The 16079-nt window shown below is 51.4% G+C and overlaps 4 protein-coding genes across 4 annotated transcripts; 3 read left to right on the top strand and 1 right to left on the bottom strand.

The window, feature by feature from the left end:
- Positions 1–118: 118 nt before the first annotated feature.
- MAA_01463 (multidrug resistance protein) lies at positions 119–4547 on the top strand (the record flags this gene model as incomplete). Its single annotated transcript, XM_007819461.1, has 11 exons — positions 119–271; positions 337–524; positions 579–1235; positions 1292–1571; positions 1625–1771; positions 1818–2571; positions 2623–2798; positions 2853–3382; positions 3436–3551; positions 3602–3789; positions 3843–4547. 11 exons carry the CDS (start codon positions 119–121, stop codon positions 4545–4547), a joined length of 3894 nt encoding a protein of 1297 aa, XP_007817652.1.
- Positions 4548–5388: 841 nt separating this feature from the next.
- Positions 5389–7862, bottom strand: MAA_01464 (uncharacterized protein; the record flags this gene model as incomplete). Its single annotated transcript, XM_007819462.1, has 3 exons — positions 5389–6009; positions 6218–7418; positions 7480–7862. 3 exons carry the CDS (start codon positions 7860–7862, stop codon positions 5389–5391), a joined length of 2205 nt encoding a protein of 734 aa, XP_007817653.1.
- A 3439-nt stretch (positions 7863–11301) lies between these two features.
- Positions 11302–12294, top strand: MAA_01465 (Major facilitator superfamily domain, general substrate transporter; the record flags this gene model as incomplete). Its single annotated transcript, XM_007819463.1, has 1 exon — positions 11302–12294. The coding sequence occupies one exon, from the start codon at positions 11302–11304 to the stop codon at positions 12292–12294; it is 993 nt and encodes a 330-aa protein (XP_007817654.1).
- Positions 12295–14011: 1717 nt separating this feature from the next.
- MAA_01466 (quercetin 2,3-dioxygenase) lies at positions 14012–15160 on the top strand (the record flags this gene model as incomplete). Its single annotated transcript, XM_007819464.1, has 1 exon — positions 14012–15160. The coding sequence occupies one exon, from the start codon at positions 14012–14014 to the stop codon at positions 15158–15160; it is 1149 nt and encodes a 382-aa protein (XP_007817655.1).
- Between the last annotated feature and the right edge of the window lie 919 nt (positions 15161–16079).

Genomic DNA, 16079 nt, shown 5'->3' with positions numbered 1-16079 from the left:
GAAACTGTGGTCCGGTGACCCTGGATGATGGCGGTTTGAACCCAAGACCAAAGATTCTATTGACTCCCCGTTTTTATATCTCAACAGTAGCAGAGGTTTTGCAGCACACATCGCCGGAATGGCTGATACAATTGGTGCGCAGCCTGTTACAGGCCAGAATCCGCTGTCGATAAATGCGACATCAGAGAAACACACGCTTGTTGACATGGGCGATGAGAAGACTGACCGGAAAGGTCCTGGAGAGGCCAAGGAGGACCACGGCGGATACATGGTAGGACAGCTGAGCAACCATCAAATTTATCTTGTGGCGCTCTTCAGGCTGACTGTTGATGGCAGAGAATATTTACGTATGCTGGCAGAACTGAGTACATCATCCTCGGCGTTGCAACCTTTGCCGCTATTGCCTCTGGAGCTGCCATAGCTCTTCAAAATTTAGTTTTTGGTCGATTCGTTACAGTATTGACTGATTTCACGTCTGGAAAGTCTACGGGTGCAGATATGCGCAGGGAGTCCTCGACATTGGCGTAAGTTACCCTTCACAGTCGAAGTCAAACATGTACCTAACGGCGCCGATGCAGGTTATATTTCGTCTATATAGGGATAGGACGTTTCGTCCTTGCCTACACATACAACTCCCTTCTGACATACAATGCTTATCGGATCGTTCGAAATATTCGTTATGCGTACCTCAAGGCTGCCCTAAGTCAGGAAATTGCCTTTTTCGATCTCGGTACTGGCGGCTCTATATCAACGCAGGCCACCACAAACGGCCGTCTTATCCAGGGCGGCATCTCGGAAAAGCTTGGCTTGACCTTCCAGGGCCTGTCGGCTTTCGTAACCGGCTTCATTGTTGCGTTTGCCACAAACTGGAAGCTGACCCTCATTACGCTGTGCATTGCTCCGGCTACAATTGCTGTCATGGCAGTGACGGGCATCATCGAAGCTGGTCTGGAAACCAAGATACTTGACATTTATGCACAGGCTAATTCGTTTGCGGAGGGTGTGCTGGCCAGCGCACGTACCGTTCATGCTTTTGAGATGAGGTCGCGCTTGGTGAACAAATTTGACGAGTATCTCATCGAAGCGCACCGAGTGGGCAATAAAATCTCCCCGCTGTTCGGAATACTGTTCTCGTCCGAGTACTGCATCATCTATCTCGGCTTTGGACTTGCATTTTGGCAGGGTGTCCATATGCTTGGGAGAGGAGAGATCAAGTCTAGTGGTGAAGTCTTCACGTGAGTGCTGCCAGACTTGACTTTAATATAGAAGATTGGGATCCTGACATTCTTAGTGTGCTTCTTTCTGTTGTCATTGCCGCTGTTAGCCTGACTTCCCTTGCACCTTACTTTATCGAGTTTACGCGAGCTGCCTCTGGGGCCGCGCAACTTTTCACTCTTATCGACCGACAATCTGCAATTGATCCATTTGACGAGTCTGGCGAGAAACCATCGGACGTGGTGGGGCACATTGAGCTTGAAAATGCTACGTTTTCATATCCATCTCGCCCGGGGACCAATGTTCTCGATGCCTTTACCCTTGATATACCTTCAGGCAAGGTTACTGCCCTTGTGGTTCGTATGACCTTTGCGCAATACGGGGGCTCTTGGACTAAATTTTGCTGCAGGGACAAAGTGGCTCTGGAAAGAGTACTATTATTGGTCTCATTGAGAGATGGTATAATGTGACTTCAGGTAGCATCAAGCTTGATGGCCGAGAAATTAAGGATCTGAACATCAATTGGCTGCGAAAGAATGTTCGGCTCGTACAACAGGTATGTGCTAGATTCGGATATAATGAGCTGCAACTAATACCCACAGGAACCTGTCTTGTTTCAAGGCTCAGTTTTTGAGAATATTGCCTACGGACTAATCGGCACGGAATGGCAAGACGCCCCAAAAGAAGTCCAGCTGGAGAAGATCAAAGAAGCTGCCAAGATGGCTTTTGCAGACGACTTCATCACTGAGCTTCCCGATGGATATGACACCCAAATCGGTCAGCGCGGAGGACTGCTATCCGGTGGGCAGAAGCAACGTGTTGCCATTGCAAGAAGCATTGTGTCGCAGCCAAAAGTGCTGCTACTTGACGAGGCTACCAGCGCATTGGATCCCCATGCCGAAGGCGTAGTGCAACAGGCCTTGGACCGAGCATCCAAGGGTCGAACAACTATAGTCATTGCCCACAAGCTTGCGACCATTCGCAAAGCGGACAACATCGTCGTCATGAAGGCGGGACGCATTGTTGAGCAGGGTACACACGAATCGCTGCTAGCTGAGGATGGTGCTTACGCCCAGCTGGTCAAAATTCAAAACCTGACACTCAAGCCTTCGGAATCGGACTCTGAAAGCGACGATACAGACGACGAGGTAACTGCTGACGATCCGGCTGACCTCGCAAAACCTATGAGTAAGATAGCGACTCGAGATCGAGCACGAATGGAGATGCGAAAAGATCGCGACGACTACGACAAGCATAAACAGCTTGGATTCATCACCGTAATCTTTCGCCTCGTAAAAGAGTCCCCTGAGCTACGATGGACATATTTACTTGTTTTCCTCGGCTGTGCTGGTGCTGGTAAGTGCACTAGTCTCTGTCTGTATGTTCTGAGCACTGACATGTATAAAGCTGCTGCATTCCCTGGACAGGCTCTGCTTCTTGCCAACGTCACAAATGTTTTTACCTTAACTGGTTCGGCAATGGTTGACAGAGGCAACTTTTTCGCCGCCATGTTTATTGTACTAGCCGTGGGTTGCTTTATCTCTTACTTTATTCTTGGGTACACTACCAATATTGTCGCTCAGGTACGTCATGCCTGGGCCGCCACCCATCTCTCTTCATGGTATTGACTAGCCTAGACACTCTCTCATAGGTTTCGGAGGCAAACCTTCAACGACATGCTACGGCAAGATCTCCAATTCTTTGACCGCACAGAGAACAACACTGGTGCTCTTACAAGCCGCGTCGACTCCAACCCACAAGCCATCCTCGAACTTATGGGCTTCAATGTTGGTCTCATTCTTATTGCCGTACTGAATGTTCTTGCCTGTAGTATCCTGGGCATCGCTTATAGCTGGAAGCTGGGTCTAGTAGTCGTGCTAGCTGGGCTTCCGCCGTTCGTCGGCTCTGGATGGTTCAAGATTCGCTTTGACGCAAAGCTGGATAGGGCAATCTCAAAGCGCAACTCCAATAGCGCGGCAATTGCATCTGAGGCCGTAACGGCTATTCGGACTGTATCCTCATTGGCGATTGAAGAGTCCGTTTTGGATAAGTACTTGACTGAGCTCGAGCATGCGGTCAGTGGATCCGTTAAGCCGTTGTTTAGCATGATGGTTTGGTTTGCTTTGACACAGTCGATTGAGTACTGGTTCATGGCGCTGGGATTTTGGTGAGCTACCGCAGGCCGTGAAATCGTATCTGACCATGTGCTAACTTGACCAGGTACGGATGTCGGCTTGTGTCGTTTAGCGAAATCTCCATGTTTGACTTCTTTGTTACGTTTATGGGTGTCTTCTTTTCCGGGCAAGCTACCACACAATTGTTCCAATTCTCAACCAGTACGTCTCGTCCAAGCGGTGTGAAATGGTGGTACTGACCCAGCACATAGGCATGACAAAGGGCAAGAATGCCGCCAACTACATCTTCTGGCTGCATGAATTACAGCCCACTGTTCAAGAAACACCCGAAAACCAGGACAAGGGCCCCAAGTCTGGCGGTCCTATTGTTCTGGATCACGTTCGCTTTTCGTACCCCCTGCGACCGGATACGCAAGTACTGCGAGGAGTTGATCTTGAGGTGAGTAAGACCGCGGTCAGGGCCGTCCATAGCACCATTCTCACAGTCTGCAGATCAGAAAAGGTCAGTTTGCTGCGTTTGTAGGCGCTTCAGGCTGTGGCAAATCCACCATGATTGCCATGCTCGAGCGATTCTACGACCCATCCAGCGGCAACATCTGCATAGATGGTGACGATTTGACGACCCTCAACCCTCGCCTGTACCGAAAAATGGTATCTCTCGTACAACAAGAACCAACGCTTTTCCAAGGAAGCATCCGGGAAAACATTGCTCTTGGCATCGACGACCCCTCCCCGAGCTCTTCACTGAAATCCCCCACAACCGTCGGCACCACCGTCGCCGATGCCCAAATTGAAGCCGCTCTCCGCTCCGCCAATGCCTGGGACTTTGTCTCCTCCCTGCCCGACGGCCTGTCCACGGCTGCCGGCTCAAACGGCACTCAGCTATCCGGCGGCCAGCGACAACGCATCGCCATTGCGCGGTCGCTCATCCGAAATCCCAAAGTCCTGCTGCTAGACGAGGCAACAAGTGCTCTTGACACGGAGAGCGAAAAAATTGTACAGAGTGCTCTCGCTGAAGCAGCACAAGAAGGGGACCGAATCACAATCGCAGTTGCCCACCGGTTGTCAACTATCAAGGATGCGGATGTGATTTGCGTCTTTTACGGGGGAAAGATTGTCGAAATGGGGACGCATGGGGAGCTGCTTGCCCAGGGGGGCATGTATAAAAAGATGTGTGAGGCCCAGAGCCTCGACTAAGTGTATTATATTCTGGTATCATACTCATTATTAGATTTTTAATTTCCTGGTTTTGCGAGGGCGGCTCAGGAATTGGAGAATCAGTCGTCTTGGGGTGCACCGTCATGAACTTCGGGGGTCACCAGCTGGCCCTGATGCTCCAGTTTGATTCTAGGGTAGGCTCTCTAGCTGCCGAGTAATAAGGTTTTAGACTATATCCTGTGTTTAGTTTCGCAAGGCGTGGAAGCCGTCTTTGCAAGGCACGGTGCGTTCATATCGTGATGGAAGGTAACTCGCATTTCGGTTAGCTCCAAAATCCACCAACCCTAACCCTCACCCTAACCCTCGTGATGACTCTCGGCAAAAATGCTGCTTTTTCTGTCGTCTGCAGCCTCCTTCCTTGGCAGTGCAAGAACGCCAGCAAGACGATCGTCCCATCTCTTTGGAAACCGCCCCCGAAACTGTCCAGCCAAGCATCAGTCTCTTCAAGGTTTTGTCGCCTTGGGTACAATGGGGGCCAAGAAATGTCAATGTTCCCGGTGCTTGAATTTACTCGACTCATCACGAAGCTAGACAGAGCAGATAGATGTCAACTATTGGAAATTCTCCAGAAGTTAACAAGGATGCAAGGCAGAAGCCCAACGGGCATATGCAACATCGTCCTGTCTGGAGCTGATGCATTCTCCGATCGACTGTTATACTAACGTGTCGATTGCATTTCTCTCTACAATGGCCAGGTTTTGCAAATGCCGCAATTTATATACATTTATTTCATCTATGCAAACATATATACTATTCACGGTTTAGCCCACGTGGCAGGCGTTTAGCCGCGGCTCGTCATACCCTTTCCACCCCTCCAACATTATTGCGGCGGCCGCGGCGGCCTCGCGACCTGGAACCCCTTCTCCTTCTTCTGGGGTTTGAAAACCTCGGGAATCATGTGCCTCCAGTCGTCGTGCACAGGCCTGCTCGAAGGGCAGCCCGCCGCCCCCGGCTTCACCACGGGGTTAGCTGAGCCGCTCACGGGTCGGCCGTAGAAGCGATCCGATTCTCTGACGGAGTAGTCCACGTCCGGGGGCAGGGATGCTTCCAGAAGCGCGTCGAGGGTTTCGTGCGACTTCCGCCCGGGTTGGGAAGAAGCGCCCGACTCTGGATCGGATTCGCTGGTTGGCGTGGGCGATGGGGCGGTCGATCTTGAAGACTGGCTGGAGGAATCAAGGTGCGACAAGGGGGTCGCGTTGCGGGACCTTGGTTTTCGGTAAAACGGAGAAAAGTCTAGCTGGTGGTCTGCGTCTGCTGCCGCCGAGGGGAGGGTAGGTTGCCCCTTGGTATCTTCGAGGGGCGCGGGCGATGTCTTGAGGACCGGGCGAGGGTAGTTTCGGAGACTGCGCAGTCTCTCGTCGGGTATATCTGGCGTCTCGGGCCGCTGGAGTTGTCTGTTCATGCGGACAAAGTGAGAGCCAAGGTCGTCGAGGTTCAATGTCTAAGCAGGTCAGTTTTTGTGGTGAAAAGGGGGTGTTGCGGAGGAAACTTGCTTGTTCGTTTGAATGACTGCTGCGAGAGCCTAGCAAGTAGGCCTCTTGGGACAGATGGTCCCCTTTTTTGTTTGCGCGATATAGCTGCCAGATTGCGTGGCAAGAGAAGCCCGGCACAATGAGTATCCCGTGAAGGCAGAGCATTGCATAGCCAACCCATTGCTTGGTGGCCTCGCTCGCGGCGCTTATAACGGCGATGCTGAGCGAGGAGATGGTCGCCAGGCGGACGACGGAACACCAGACGGTTTTTGAGCAGAGGAACTTGCACTTGGCGCTTCGCTGCAGAATGGCGTGGAGGAGAAATACGGTTTCACTGCCAGTGAGTACGAGTAATTGTGCCGTGCCAAAATCTTGCAGAGCTCCGATGGCAATTGCTTGCAGGAGCGGTATAGATTGCGGTAGATTGTGCGAGACGTATGCCCACAACCGGCTGGAGTCGAATACTATCGGGCAATCGCGAGACGACTCGGCATGAGATGTCGTCTTCAGCCGTCGATGATTCCCGAAACGGTGCGTGATGACATAGTTTGCACAGACAAGAATCAACAGGGTCAATACGGCCAAGGCGATGCGGTAGTTGGGCAGGTAGCCGACGAATATCATCTCATCAGACATGTACGTCACAAGAGGGAAGCTGAAGAGCGACAGGACAGCGCCGACAGTCATGCCCCCGGCCATTTGGAGGAGCTCAGGCCACGGCGTCCCCTGGCCTTGTCGTGATGTCAACAGGTACAAGACGGCCAAGATGAAGAAGAGGACGGAGGCGACGAGCAGCAGGTTGATAAAGGCATTCAGCATATTGTCAGGCACGCGCGGAAAGCCAAGCACCTGTGCCATATAGTCCAGGCCGTAGGAGGCGTTGTTGATATACATGCCCTCCTGCACGCTCTGATGGGTGAAGCCGTGGGTGATAGGCCCTTTCCAGAACAGCAGCGATGACCAGGCAATCTTGCTCACGACGGGTTGGTAGAAGCCCGGGTAGTCGATGCTCAAGGAGGCCGAGAGAAAGACAAACTGGAGATGGCGCAGGTAGTCGGCCACATCGACGACCGTCTCCCAGACAAGACTGCGGCCGGCCATGGCGGAACCATATTCGAAGAGCGGGTTGGTTGCCAGCTCGCCGAGATGGGTTTGCCACGAAGCCACGCCGACGAGGGCCATGATGCCGGCGGGCAGGTACGCCAAGGCAGCCGACGCAGGGTTTCCCATGCGCGGCGTGATTTTGGCCACGGCGCAGTCCATCTCGCGGCCGCTGTCGACGTGGTGGACGCGAAACTCGGCGACGAGGCTCTGCAGCTGATGGGTGTGGTTGAGGAGGTAGACCATGTCGAAGCTTGAGAAGCGGTAGCCGTCGAAACTAGGCAAATCAGCCGACTGGACGAAAACTCAAGTGGCTGCCACGCGCGTCAAATACTTACGGAGTGAGGCCATCGTCGATGGGCAGAGGACATGTCAGGCCAAAGCGTCCAACACGCCCGACGGGATATCCGAGCACCTCGAGGCCCAGCGCCTTCTTGAACCTGGCCACATCCAGATCCAGGCAACTAAAGGTCGATGTATTGTGCACGCCCAGGATGGACAGCGACAGCTGCGTCGAGCCGTCGACCGTCTCCAACCTGCCGCGCAGGCTGTCGATCCAGAAGGGCGTGTCTGGCGCCGGGAAGTCGGGTCGCAACGGGCCACAGGGATACTTTCTGACCCAGGCGTCTCTCACCCAGGCGCCTTGAAGCCAGGCGCCGTGACAGCACCAGGGGAAGAGAGGCAAGGCGAGGGCGGCGACGAGGTTGGGCCACGGGCGCATCGCGCTGTGGGTGACTCATGCAGCCGCGATGTGCAGCGGGCTGCAGCGAGGGTTCGAACTTTTGGCGACGGGCGATGATGAAGAAGAAGCGTGACTGTCTTCTGTATCTTGCCATGATGAGGTCCCATGTTCGCATAGCCCCCTCCCCTGGATCCAGTTTTCAGACGCTCGGTTTATTAGCTTGTGGTCCTCGTATTGAAGACGGCGATGCTCCACAGGACAAGTCATGTTCCTGGCGGACGAGGGTTGTGGCTAACCCTAACCCGAACGCTTCTTCGGCGCTTGAGCCAGCTTTCCAACGATCCTCGCGTCTCCATGATGTCTACATAAAGATGGCCTTTTTCAAAGACCGGCGCACACTGCTATTTATGCTAGTATTTTTTTTCATGCCTCTGGGGCCCTTTCCTAGGTACGTGAGAAAATACAAACCAGATAATTTTCTATAAACAGCCGAAAACTTACATCTGACTCTCGGGTATCTGTCACTCCTTACGGACGACGATTGCAAGATTCCGCTACCATGCTATTTTATCACGGTACGGTCCTTAATCCCGGTGCATTGTCGGATATCACGCTTTGAGCAGCATAAAACTCTCTCCTTCTTTATTACTATCTACAATCATCATCTTGAATTTTCATCGTCGCGGCCTCTGGATGGGGCTTGTTTGATAGTCTCAATTCATTCAAACCCGCCACCGTGGACTTTCATGGATTGCCTCGCACAGTCATGCCGGACTAGTCGTATCAATGGCTTATAGCATACATAGTTCTCCCTAAAGCTTCGCAGGCTATACATCTCCAGATTCGGCTATATCGGCACCAGCACCAGAAGTTATCGCAACCTGGAATGGTGAGTTACATCTTCCCCCCATACAATCTGCATTTTCGTTACATAAAGTAAATTATCCTGTCTCATTCACCGTTCTGGGCGAAATTTCGATACCGGGCAAGATGCTTGGACCAATTACACACAAATGTATGTGGCCACAGAGACCTGTTTGTCAGCGTCGAGTGCCTTGTTTGTCTCTACTCGTATTTCGGTGTCTCGGGATTTCAAAACGAGAATACAATGGGAACGCTGGCTATCTGCAGTGCTAACTAGCCCCAGAAACAACATTTTACGTTGTACAACTTGCTAATCTAGAAGATAGGGCTGTGTTATTCTTGGACATGTTACCAATTTCAAATGCTAGCACTAACTTGATCTCCTGCTTACGACAGCTCGCTCCAACGTTTGTGTACGCAGGGAGCCATCTCCAAGAAAGGATATGTCATGGTACAAATACGGTTTACCAGAATACCTCATTTTCAAAGTAGTATCAAGAGCGAGGTCTTGGACTCATATCGGATGGGTCTACTCACTGCGGGTTGGCACATGTTTCTAGTTGAACATCGGGATTCTGCCGACGACAGGCAGAGTTATGCCAGCAAAAGCCGTTGTTAACCAAGTTTTAGGACCAGAGGTTTCAGGATGATTTTCATTCTGTACCGAAGGAATGTACGTTGGTGTGCAAATCGAGTGCCCGAGGAACTCCGCTCAGGGGATGCTGGGAGATTTGTTGGAGGTGGCTGTGCGCGTAGATCGTCAGTCCTTTGTTTTCGCATCGATAGCAATGGAAGCTGCAAAGGAGGCCAAGGTGCCATGGCTTGATTGTGGCCGTATCATGCCGCTAGCCAACGGAAGATGGATCGGAGCCATGATAATCAAGGCATTGGGGTGGCAGATCATATTGGAAAGAAAGACCCACGCTAACTGTATCGTCTCTAGGAGTACTAGGACGACATCAGTCGATGAAACTGCTTTTACAACGCACATTCTTCGCCATTGGCCTCTAGTAGTTTTGCTGCTCTGCAGGTGATGTCTTCACTGAGCGGACCGGCCGCACGAGGGCTGCCGAATTTTACATCTACGATGGCCTCAAGCACACATGATAATAAACTCTGGGTCCCAATTACACCGATGACATATAAAAACCCCTTCATCCCGCCAATGCAACGCCGGCTACCAACCCCAGCCACCCGCTGGAATTTGCCATGCAAATCCGCCGCTCGCCGACCGAGGCATCGTCAACAGTCCATAATGGACCAATCACAAGACGAAAACCAAGTCTAGATTCTGTCACCAAGATTTTCTATCATCTCTCGTGTTGTGAGCGTGGGTTTTCACGAGATAATGCAACACATGAGGTTTCATTGCTACCAAGTCCTACGTGGATCAGTGATACGAATCCGGATCCTATCATCTGTAAAACCAAGAAACAATCCATATCAGCATGTCATGTCTCTGCCCTGACCAGGAATTGCCATGAAAACTACAAAAAAAAAAAGGCGTGCTCAACGTCAACGCTCATTGTCCACCAGGTACGCAGGACGGCCAGTCGTATAAATCAGACGGAGCATGAGGCGGGCAGAATTCCTATTCAAGACAGAGTCTCGTCACATTTGTGGATCTCTCCCACCTGTTCGTACTTGGCCAGCCATTTCGGGCATGAAACAGACCATGAGACAGAAATCTGTGCTATTTCTGAGACAACAGTTGGCGCTACCCAGTTTGGCAGGAATGGTGCCCAAGTTGGGCATTTCCTCTCCCTTTAGCAAAAGGCAGCTCATTTGGAGCTCTTGTGGGCCATTACTGAAACTACCTTGACATCGTGATGCTACTGTCACAGGATGAGGACCTGTCGAAGCTCCAAATTCCAGCCCAGGACTTGCCATCACCAAGGAACCCTTTTACAGGTGTCATGTTTCACATTCTTCGTCATTCCAATGTTGATCATGAACTCACATGTCTATCACAGCCCGACTACTTGGGCTTAATAAAAGAAAGCACAACTACGCTATTGATGAGTTTGGCAACTCTTGCCTTGAAAAGTCGGCGCTTTCTCTGTTGGCCTGACACGGTCTGAGACTTTCACCAGATATAATAGCTTTCCATCTCCAGAAACCATGGGCTCGACGGCATCGTTGACCGACAAGGAGGGTAGAAATGATAGTTTATTATCACTTTCTGACGCCGAGAGAGATGAGCTGTGGAGGGAAAAGAATCCATTCTTTCGGCCTGCGGACCGAGGCTCTCACGCCTGGCTATTCCTGACTGCGTCGTTTATGATAGAAGGGTTGGCTCTGGGTAAGCAGACATGGATGTTTATATTGTCTACACGCATCCTGCTAACGCACATACACAGGATTCCCCGGTGCCTATGGAGTGTTTCAAGCGTACTACAGCACACACGAACCGTTCAAAAACGCCGCCGGGCTCCCAGCGGTCGCCACATGTGCCACGGCATGTTCACGCCCCATCATCACCCGAGGCTGGTATAGCTCATGATGCTAACAAATAGACCAGGGCATCATGTACTTGGGCATGCCCTTTTCCATGGGCATCCAGCGGCAATACCCTCGACTCAGCACATGGTCACCGGTAGTAGGTGTGCTCATCATGTGCCTCTCGCTCGTCGCTGCCTCGTTCTCGACCAAGGTTCCTCATCTCGTCTTGACGCAGGGTGTGCTGTTCGCCATCGGCAGCTCTCTATCGTACTGCCCGTGCGTCGCCTACCTCAACGAGTGGTTTGACAAACGCAAGGGCATGGCCTACGGCATCATGTGGGCTGGTACCGGGCTCTCGGGCTCGATACTCCCGTTCCTTTTGGAATTCCTCCTGGGCAGGTTTGGCTTTCGGACGACGCTTCGTTTTTGCGCCGCGGGTCTCGTGGCCCTGACCCTGCCCTTGGTGTACTTTATCAAACCGCGGATCCCGCCTCAACTTCAAAAGAAGCACATCAACCCATTCAACTTCCGGTTCGCCCTCAGCCAAACATTCGTGCTGCACATGCTGGCGAATAGTGTCCAGGCGTTGGGGTTTTTCCTTCCTAGCATATACCTACCAACGTATGCTCGATCGGTGCTTGGCTCTGGCGAGTTTCCAGCCGCGGCCACGGTATTGCTCCTCAACCTCGCATCGACTGTGGGATGTCCGAGTATGGGATGGCTATCAGACCACCTTCACGTCGCGAATTGCCTGTTCATCGCGACCGTTGGCGCGTCGTTGGCAACGTTCCTCATATGGGGATTCACAACATCAATTCCGCTGCTGCTCACGTACTGCGGCTTCTATGGCTTATTTGCGGGATCGTACACGTCTGCCTGGACGGGCCTTATGCGGCAGATTACGACAGACAAGACCATTTCTGCCAAGTACCGGTGCGAGGACATCGACCCCGTCATGGTCATGGCCGTGCTTGCTGCTGGCAGGGGAATCGGAGGCGTCTTGTCCGGGCCACTGAGCCAGGCTCTGGTTGAGCACATGCTTTGGAAAGGCGAGGCGTATGCGGGCTATGGTAGCGGTTACGGGCCGTTGATCTTGTTCACTGGAGTTACGGCTGCTGTGGCTGGAATTGTGCTGCCGTGGAGGTACATGGGATGGATCCGTTAGATCAAAAAGTCATGAGATATTGATATGACTGTAATTTGCGTCATCAGATGCCCATGTAGCCGGGCAGATATATATGGACGTGTGGTATTTAGATGAAAAGTGACTAGCAAATAGCAAGACGACTGAGTGGCTTGAACATACACTCAGTCGAGACAAGAAATTATATCATTACAACCTGCCAACTTTCATCACAAGGATGGATGGATTCATCTAGGTAACCAACGACTGTCCATGCAGTGCTTGCACGAGAATTTGGCTATTCCATCATTCGACGCACGTCGCGGCTTTAACCAATCAGACATAACTATTCATGGAGTTAACCGCGCGGGACCATGACAAATGCGAAACTGGGCTTACTTCAACGGCGACTTGAATTATTCTGGGGTCATGGACGGAACAGGCCCTTACAATAAGCTCCGGACCGCCATCGGGATTTGGCACAAACGAGCCAATCTTGTACTCTTGGCAAGTCTTTATTCCCATGTGAACGAATATCATGTCATATCCCTATTCCTCGTGGGCGCTCATGGCCAAGCAAAACACGGATGATGGCCCAAATCCACTTACCATGGTTCATCTTTTAACGCCATGTTTTACCATTAATCCACTTGTCATTGGGGCAGAAACTTGAGTCATGTGCCCCCTATAGTCTTCTGCACCGAATTCGTGATATACACATGATATCCATATACAAAGGGACCCGTGAGAATAATGCTAAAGTCTGAAAAAATTTCGACCCCTTGATTACTCGATTACCAAGTTTAGAGTTGATTAGATGGCGTGGATGCTGGAGGATATTAAACAAGGCAGCTTCATCTCGCAGTCAAGCAGTTCAGCCACAGCACCTGTTGTTACTAAGTTTCGGGATTGGGTTGTCATTTCAATCCATTTAATCAAAAGAATATGTAAAACCTGGTCAAACACCAGAATAAGACGCAGAAACACATCTAAATCACCAGCATAGGACTAGAGCCTAACAAGACCATGACCCAAGATGGCTGTTTCATACATGAGCCCGGCTTGTTGGACGCATGTCGAGCAATACCGCGGACCCTGGGTATAGTTCGGCATGTTACTCCGTACTAGCAGGGTCAACTCCGAATGCAACGACCCAGCTCCCTTACATCGTCGTGAATGCAGCACAGGGGCCGGCCGGCCGGTAAACAAGCCGCTTGGCTGACCATCATACGAGCATCGTCCTCACTGCTACGAAATCGCGCATTCTAGGGAGATCAAGAATGCAGAATTTGCCACCAGTATTAAGAACATGGAAGCACACGATTCATGCGTCCGGTGTTCCTGTCTTGGCAGGCATAGATTGCAGGGAGGTCCATGTGGGTTGTTCACAATGCCGTGGACTATACCAGACTATACAGCCGGGACTAGACCAGATGCAACGACTGGGGAATATCCTTGATATAGTTTCTAAAACTTAATCTTGGAGCACCTGCTAACTTTGTATGTTTCTCCAACAAAGTGGGGATTCTCACGTCAATAATCGTAAGTTCCAGGAGTTTTGTGGCGCCTCGCTGAATCCCTCTCGGCCGGAGTGAGATGGGATATCCGAACAGTGGGTTTTCGACTTGAATTGCATCTCGTCATATAATTTATATATTGTCCTAGAGCCCCGTGGTTCTTCTATTCAGAAACTACTAGTAACAGGATCCTGTTGTTTCTTGTTCATCTTTCATCCCGACGGCATACCGCGTATATAATAATGGGGTTTACACGATTTCTCATCTTCGCGCTGGCCGCCGCCACTGCGGAATCTAGTTGCTCAACAGGCAAGAATCAAAGCATCATCGTCCACGAGGCCCCTCAGACTATCCGCCCCTATGTCATGCCAAAGTACAAGGGTCGTGCCGTCCTGCTGTCCAAGACGGAAGTGGTCCGATTTGCCATCACGGCAAACTCAAGCGACGGGGCCTTCTCCATGATCCAGCACAACGGAAAACTAACCGGCTACGCATCCGCGCGCTTCCACACGCATCGCAACGTCCACGAGCACGTGTACTGTGCCCGAGGAAGGGTTGAGCTCTGGGCCCAAAAGAACACAACCGACTCTATCCAAGAGGCGCGCGTGGCCACACTAGGAGACTACGGAAACTTGCCCATTGGCAGCATCCATACCTTTCAGCTCATCGACCCTGACACGCAATTGACGCACATTTTCCACCCGGCTGGCTTTGAGCATCTGTTTGACTTTTACAGTGTCGGGGACTTTGAATCGATGGGTGTTGGTTCGCCCTATGTTCCGCATATTGAGGACGAAGCGCCTTTCGGACCGCTCACGCCCGAGTTGAAGACAGAGTTGGCCTCGTTGGACTTGTACGAGAGCGAGCAGTTTGTCCCGCGGAGGGATCTTATCAACGGAACCGCCGGCGATAGCAAACTGAACTGGCATAATGGTCCAAACGAGCTGCCGACCACCTATGGCGAACCGTACTTTATCGCCAAAGATCACGGTAAAAAGTTTCTGAATACGGAAACTGGATACAAGATTATTCAGCCCCTGACTAACGAGGCCACTGAGAAGAATTTCACCCTCGGCACTGTCATCATGTCACAAAAGCTAGCCAACGAATCCGCCACAACAACCACTCTACCGCACCATTTCGCCTTACAAATGGAAGACGGCCAGCTCATTCTGAAAGTGGAGGGATATGAAAGCACGGCGATGCTTCATGGAGACGTGGCGTTTATCCCTGCTGGAACCAAATTCAGCTATCATGCTGCCGTCCCCTTTACCAAATTCCTGTATATGAATGACGGTTATGAAGGCCTAGACCATCAGCTCCTAGAGAACGCCATGCCTTGGGAATTACCCGCTTACCCGCCGTACGCTGGTTTCAAGGCCAAGGCATAGATGCGCGCGAAGTCCTTGTTGAAGCCGTTGTCAAGGCTAGCTGCTAACGAAGTGTTGAATTGCAAGCGAGCGGGTGTTTGAGTGGAGTCCTGAGCTTGTTTTCTCTTTTTCTTCCTTTGCGTCGGGGTAAATCTGGTGTAAATACTACTGGGAGAGCTTACAAGCCCCCTGGTAGGTAGGCGGGCAGAATGCCTGATTATTGCAGGGTATCCTTTAGGAAGACTTTTTTTTATCAAATTTATATTCTCGGCGCAATTCTCGTCAATGATGAAGCACTCCATATCCCAAGCTTCTTCTGTAGCTGGGACCTCCTGGTGGCAGATGAGGCTCTTCGCGAAGTCCTTGTATGCGAAATGTTGACCGGATTGCCTTTATCGTATCACGAGGATTCCAATGAAATAGCGGATGCGACCCTCACTCACCCCCTTTCCAGAGAGGGTATTTATTATGGCCTTGCCTATGAGATTATAGCCAACCCGCTTAACCGCAAGCCGGGGCAACGCTTTGGAGTACATGTAGGTGTATCCGGAACTAAGGAAGTAATGACTGAAAGTTGGCACAAGAAAATACGCGCCGCGAATATTCCATATATACAGTCGCGTCACACGGGCAATTAGATCAGTCCACATTGCTTTGTTGATGAGGATACAAGCCACAACGGTGTTGACTCGGCTGTTCCTACTTTGACGCAAGAGTTGCCCAACGCGCTAGAGGCAGCCTTGCAGGCCGGATATGCCAATGCCGTGTCAGTCGGGCATCTTGCCATTGTCCATAGCTCTTGTGCCTGGCCAAAGACGGTGAAGACATGAGCATGATCAGACTCCTGCTGGCCAATGGCGGCTGTGACAAGGGCTATTATTATAGGGCTGGGAACAACATTCGTATTCAGCTAATACTTTGCTTTGATATCAAAGGTCCT

This window comes from Metarhizium robertsii (genome assembly GCF_000187425.2).
Source record: "Metarhizium robertsii ARSEF 23 chromosome Unknown MAA_Scf_9, whole genome shotgun sequence".
NCBI classification, from domain to species: Eukaryota; Fungi; Ascomycota; class Sordariomycetes; order Hypocreales; family Clavicipitaceae; genus Metarhizium; species Metarhizium robertsii.
The sequence above is the reverse complement of the archived record's forward strand: the minus strand, read 5'-3'. Positions and strand labels throughout refer to the sequence as shown.